General features: G+C 39.8%; 1 protein-coding gene across 1 annotated transcript; it reads right to left on the reverse strand.

Annotated features, from left to right (window-relative positions):
- Positions 1–1,162: 1,162 nt before the first annotated feature.
- On the reverse strand, positions 1,163–2,449 carry LOC103722585 (strigolactones hydrolase CXE15-like). The gene has a single exon (XM_008813189.5). The coding sequence runs from the start codon at positions 2,324–2,326 to the stop codon at positions 1,331–1,333; it is 996 nt and encodes a 331-aa protein (XP_008811411.4). The 5' UTR covers positions 2,327–2,449; the 3' UTR covers positions 1,163–1,330.
- Between the last annotated feature and the right edge of the window lie 4,709 nt (positions 2,450–7,158).

A 7,158-nucleotide genomic window follows, 5' to 3' on the forward strand; every position in this document is an offset into this window, starting at 1 on the left:
CACATGTAGTTTCCTTATATATAGGATGTGTAAGCAATCGTTGCGGTCAAGATGCATGGTTGTGATACTTGGGCGAGATATACAGGCTGTTATCAAAATGGCCAACACACATACCCAATTTGGTCAGTGATGGGTGACGACCCTCGTCTATATAAAGCATACCCTTGGGTGACCCTGAAGTAACTTATCTTGACTCCACTACCATACTACCACCCTGCTACTCTCAAACCTCCATTGTTTCTTAAGATCAATGCTGATTTAGGCATCGAAGTGTCCCCCACCAGATACTCTCCAGCAGGTAGACTTCCATATTTTTGCTATTTCAGGTTAGTTCCTGTGCAAGAATCTCCATCCAAGCGTAACACCCGACATCAAGCTTTTCTACCTCAGTTCAAAGACCAGCAGCAAGCTCGGGCCGACCTCGTCGTCCTGAACTAGCAACACACTGATCTTCCACAACCACCTAGGTAGCCCAGCACCAAGATTGGGGTGGATTTGAATGGCAAGATTTACCAACTTGACACTTAGATTAAAGATAATCATAAAACATGTTTTCTTTCGTTTCGATATATTCTTTATGTTGTATAACATGTCCAGTTGCTTGTATTTTTTATTTGGATTGTCAATCATTCATTAGCTTTGAATTATCATTTCTTTAAAAAGTTTACATTTAGTGTGTTTGGGTCATATTTGCCTAAGTTTTTGTCTTTAAGCATTTCTATAAGAACAAAATTATCTAATCCAAAAATTCAAATTTTGTCAATACAAAATAGATCTGAGAGACCCCTTCATCCAACCAAATTGGGGAAAAAAAATGCTTCTTTAAGTCCTTTTCATAAATTCACATGACTGTGAAATAGTTTGTCAACTTGTCCATCGTGTGGTTAACATTTATTTCCTTGGATCATAAAACTTTTGATTGCAAGCCCTAGATCTCTCGGTACCAAGCATGTCCAGATATATTCGAACACACGTTGTTCAAATGAGTAAATTTTATTTATATTTTTTAAAAATAAAAAAGGTTAATTAAGAAATATTTTTATTTGATTGCATATACTGAATGTTTAGACCCCCCCCCCCCCAAAAAAAAAAAAAAGAAAAAAGAAAAAAGAAAAAGAAAAAAAGCATATACTGAATGTTAAAAGAAATCAAGAGACCTTAATTCAACATGAAATAGAAGAAATTTTATAAATCTTATTTCCTACATTCCATCCATGAAACAGAGACTCGGACTCGCTTGCTTCTTCAACAATTAAAGTAAATTTCGATTCAAACTAATGCATCAGCAACCCCATTCACAAACCGGTTCACAGAGCACACTCTAACCGACTCAATTCGAGCCGCTGCGATTCCCGTCCACGAACCGCTTGATGACCCGCATTAACTCGTTGGCCGGCTCGGACCACGGGTCGATGGTGAAGAACCCGTGCTGCTGCCCCTCGAACTCCGCCAACTTCACCGGCTTTCCCCCCTCCTTGAGCCTGTTCGCGTACTCGGCGGTCCGGTCCCTCAGAAGATCCCGCTCCCCGACCACCACCAGCATCGGTTCGAACTCGACCGGCTGCAGTTCCGGGCTCTCCGGCCCGAACGGGTTCACCAACGGGTGGTCCGTCGTCGCGCCCCGCGGCAGCGAGAGCCTCCAGTACCGGTCGTTCAGCTCCAGGTTCAAGAACGCGTCCTTGGGGCACTCCGCTTCGGATGTCGTCCGCCAGGTCCCGCCGAAGAACGGCATCAAGAGAACAAACCCGCGGATCCGGACCGGCTCCAGCTCGGCCCGCCCGGCGGCCGAGCCGAACCGGACGGCCAGGTGGTGAGCGATGTTCCCCCCGGCGGAGTCGCCGGAGATGAACACCCGGCCGAAGTCGGCCGCCTCGGCGAGCCAGGGGTCGGGGTAGGGAGAGGAGGCCTGGCGGCTGAGCCACTTCACGGCGGCGGCGCAGTCGTCGATGGCGGCGGGGAGGCGGTGCTCGGGGGCGAGGCGGTAGTCGGGGGCGACGACGACGGCGCGGAGCTCGGCGGCTAGGCGGAGGCAGTAGTTCTGGCAGTTGGGCCAGGTCCGGGAGCCGATGCAGAAGCCGCCGCCGTGGAAGTAGTAGAAGACGGGGAATTTGGGGCCGTCGGAGGGGAGGCGGTGGCGAGGCTTGTAGAGGCGGAGGTGGAGGTCGTGGGCGGCGTCGAACTGGGCGTCCTTCCAGTCCACGGAGCCATCGTCGTGGACGGGAACGGGGAAGCTGGGGTTGGTGGAGCGGACAACGGATCCGTCGCTCAAGACGCGGAGGACGCCGCGGCACTCCTCGACCTCGTAGGCGGCGGAGGAGGAAGACATGGCGTTGGAGATTGAGAATTTGGGATTTTTGGGGCGATGTATATAGAAATGGAAAGGGATGGCGAGTGGGTGGGGGTTGGCGTTTGCGTAGGATTTTAGTGTATAACGTCACCTGCCGCTCATTCTTGTCAATTTGATTTGGGTTATTTGCTTTTGGCAACTAGGAACTAATGGGATCGTCCGGCTAACAATAATTGAATGAGGACGAGAGGAAATGCAGCTAAATTTTGTTTTGTGCCAAAGCTATGCTACAGGACCCAATACTATAATTAATGTACTTTTCTTGCATACATTGTCATGGATTAAGGTGGTTTCTACTCTGCCAGACTCCTGCAGTATTCTTGTATGATGAGAAAATATATTCTACACCGCATGCATCATATAGTATATTAATTTTGTACCATAATATGCTGCCTAAAAAGAAGAATAGCAAAGATCTATAAGCCCTTGGAATGCATATAAGGCTTCTTGGGACTCTTGGAATGCACAATATTTGATATAAGTTCCAAGTCAACTTTGGTCGCTCTTTTTGATCTGCAAAAATACATAATTTTCATCAAATTTTGTCCTTTTATGAAAAATTCTGCCTGGCGGATAAACAGCAAATTCATTTTGGTATTAACCTATGACATTACTCCCACTGATTCATTTATGAATTAGAAACCATCCATTGTGTTCTTAATAGTTTCCAAAGAATGCAGGAAACTAATTCCTTAACACTCAAATAACAGCAAAGTATATATTATGATACTGAACACTATATGGTGCATCGTATTATCGGATTTTCAATGTGCCGCATCATATTCCACATAATGAACAGAATATAATGTGCTATATCTGCTTTAGGGCAAAACAGAAGCTCATTGCTATAATCTGGGATAAATATAAATGCTAGGATGCATTAATATATCATATGCCACACAATGAACAGAGTAGGTCCAATTTAAGTCAAAACTCCTCTATGGGGAGGGAGCTTGCATCGTAATAGATCAATGAAGCTGGAGAAACATCTCCGTATCGCATCATACAAGGAGATATTTGAGCGTACCAATGGACCAATACACAAGAGGGATGATCTTAGGTAGAGTAAAGCATCGTGGAAACCAATTCAATATAAGCCAAAACTCCGCCATAGAGGACAAGCTCACATCCCAAATAAACTTCGAAGCTAAAAAAACATCTCCATATTAGACCATAGGTGGATATAGTTAAGCATGCTGATGGACCAATGCCCAAAAGGGCTGCTCTTAGGTAGGGCAATGCAATGCACCATGAAAATCAGCCCAATCTAAGCCAAAACTCCACCATAAAGAACGAGCACATATCCTAAATAAACTCTGAAGCTGAAGAAATTTCTCTATATCGAACCATACGTAGCGAGATATTCGAGAATGCTGTTGGATATTAAATATGTCCTATTGTGCATTAACTGTGTATCATGGTGTATTCACTATGTACCATGGTAAATTAACTTATGGTATGATTAACAGAAAATTAGAGATATTTTCAACTTTTAAAAGCTCACATGAACTTACAATTTCACACCATCTTAAAAATTTGTTGTGCATATCATGTCTAAAATCAACTTCTTACAAAACAACTCACTCCATAATATTTACTCGATGACCTCATTATAAGTCTTTCTATAGTGCCTATGCTTCCCTCATCGCCCACATATGATAGATCGTGATGACTCCACCTACGATGGTCTTCTCTTCTCTCTAGGCTTGCTTAGACGAGTCTTTGTAATAGAAAGTAGAATATGAATCTTGTCTGAGGCACTTTGGGCTCCTCAATATCAAGAATTGGATTAATGGCTTCGCATATGCTGCTTTGTACATTTTAACTTAGAAATGGTTATCGGTGAAGTGGTGAATTGATCTACAAGCCTTCTCAATGCATACACATGCATGATTACATGGATGCGGAAGATTTGCCATTCGCTACAAGAGTAGGTGCCTTCTTGGAGGTCAACATTTTTGGAGGTCAACCTTGCATGAGTAGTTCATATCTTTGCATCATAAATCATGATGTTTACTGTAAACATGGACAACCTTTTATTCCTCTTGTGAATTTCTTAGGATTGGGGCAAAGATGAGTTTGGATACTGTAACCTTGATTCTATCATTCATGCATTAATTGCATCATTTAAAGCCTGATATGTTTAACCATCTAAGGTACAGAAAAATACTGAGCCTCCAAGATCCAACTGTTAAAGCACTTTGCCATACTAGATGTCATGACCTCCCAACATGGACCTGCAAATATTGCATTTGCCCAATACTTCAGCTCGCATTCATAAGAAGTTTTTTTGATCCTAGGGCATCCGCTATAAGTTTCCTAATTAGCTTCTAGAAAATATTCAGCTTTAGAGTATATGCAACGGCATTTAATAAATTAAGCTGCCTCTTCCTCTAAGCTGCATGATAATGGACAAGCACCTGCATGGACAATTATTAAAGCATCACATAAGAGGCCAAAAATATCATAATGTGCACATATATTTTAAATTTGTAGTTAAACTTTTGAAAAATTATGCTGCAAACCCAATTTTTGAAGTTTTCTTTCACTTGATGGATACAATATAAGTGGTAACTACCAGAAAAATACTTCGACACTACTTTGAAAAGTCTCCAGCGTCTATCCATCATAATCATGAACTACTGACTATGATAGTCACCGCAAGTATCTATTGCTCTTTTCAAAATCTGTCAGAACTACTCCCAATTATCATCAATCTCCATATCAACAACAGTATGCTATGGAGAACATTTCATCATTTGCATATTTGCAAGCGGAGCCAAATAGTACTCCTCTTTTCTTATGCTATATAAATGTTCGATCCATGAAAATCAGAGGTTTGCATCCTTTTATGAAACCCTTAATTGAAGTATGAAATAAAATTAACTGGCAGGTGAATTGACCTTCATTGGTTCATACTCCGCTATGCTGTCGAGGTTGATCTAAAGAATAGCATCGCAATACTAGCATATCTGATTATAAGGTTGATCTGTGACCATAAACCTTTTTCATAGCCACCCTCTTCCCATGCCAAAGATGATATGGTAATTCCACACCATATTCTTGATGCATATCATTTACCATATCAATTGGCCTACACAATGGTATATCTGGAATTTTTTTTTAACAATGTTAGAAACCCAATGCTTGGAAGCATTAGGACGAGACCAAACTTGCAATCCTCCTCCACATATATGCTCATTGTTTATTGTTTTAATTGCAAAAATTTCTTGATTCCCAAGTCGAGAAACATGAATACAACATCCACATTATTTATATGCACATTCCATGGTCACATGTTGAAGATCATTATTCACGAACACAAAATTTCCAAAATTTGTGATGCAGAAGTTGCAAATTAAGTCACGAAAAGTTTTCACATCCTTGAACTCCTAACTGACACCCTCTATAGAGCTCTTCCAAGCATCAAAGTGTTTCTTCGACTTGGTTCTTCTTTAATTGTGGCTCTTATTTCTTTGACAACTTGACCAAAATTATTTGAGCTATCAAAGGAGGCGAGCTATTCTATAGAGCATTTTTGCAACGGCATATATTCTCAATATTCTACAATAGCCCACAATAAGAAGATAATTTTCTAACATATAAGCAAAAATAAAAGCACTTTTGCACTTGAAATAGATTGCATATATGTAGTTTATAATTAGTAATTATAGGTAGCTGCTAGATATAGACAACAAGACTAATTCAAATGTAGAATAGCAAAACAAAGGAGTACAAAGAATTTGTATATTACCTTATATCGATTACTACATTAGTGTCTTTACTAAGCTTGCAGAATGGATGACAACCATCTCAATTATTACGTACAATATTTAACTTAGCATGCATTTCATGCACACTCCTAACATCTTTATCAGCCATGAGTGTAATAAGCATGCTAGAATTGTTTGGAATGTAGAATTCTATATGTATCATTGCAAGAGATAGATGTTTCCACCCCTTCGCTATTTTATTATAAATATGATCAAGAATTATGTCGTGTAAGATGAAAATGTTATGGCTTCACTACCATAAGAGCACATAGCAATGAAAGCTAGGCTATTTATGTCCTTCGAAGACATGACCATTTGAATGTTAGATGAGACCGTATGAAGAGTAAGGATAGATTTTTTTTGTAGGGATTTCTCTTTCCAAAGAATGAAGAGGTGACGGAAAGAGATTCTACAATTTATTTTAATAATAGATGGAAGGAGAATGATGAAATAGTAAAGGAAGGACTCTTCTTTAGAGACTGTTTTTAGAGATTGATGGAATAAGCAAAAGGATTTTTTTGAGCTCTTCTTTCAACGAAGGAGATAGTCAAATAGGGAAGATATGATTTGGGTGAAATGTGTCCATGGTGCATGGTACTTATTTTGCATGTATACTCTTCATTTCTTTTTCTTGCATATGTGCCCACACCATCTACACCGTCAAGAAATTCGTAGTTTAAAATTAAAAATGACTGAAATATCCTTAATAGATAGATATGCAAAAAGAAACATTTATAAAGGTATATATGCGAATAATACTTTGCAAAGGTATTCATGCAAAAAATTTTAATTTTACTTTTTTCAATTTCAATCTGTTTTAACACTCGGATTTATCTAGTGCCTGCTCCTCAATATTTTTCATAAATATATTGCTCAAGGAAAAGATCGATGCAACAATTAATAACAAAAATAGTTATGAAATTTCTTTCACTAATCATGAGATTATTTTACTTTATTCTTCTTTAGTTATACCAACCACTATATCTTATTTCACCGAAATATAGTTTATAATATTTAATGTTATAGATGCATATATGA

This window comes from Phoenix dactylifera, chromosome 1, assembly GCF_051530095.1.
Source record: "Phoenix dactylifera cultivar Ajwa chromosome 1, Ajwa_hap1_PhDact_Kaust_v1.1, whole genome shotgun sequence".
Lineage (NCBI taxonomy): Eukaryota > Viridiplantae > Streptophyta > Magnoliopsida > Arecales > Arecaceae > Phoenix > Phoenix dactylifera.

Coding starts and splice junctions, on each gene's coding strand:
- LOC103722585 (XM_008813189.5), bottom strand. CDS start 2,326: ATGTCTTCCTCCTCCGCCGCCTACGAGGTCGAGGAGTGCCGCGGCGTC.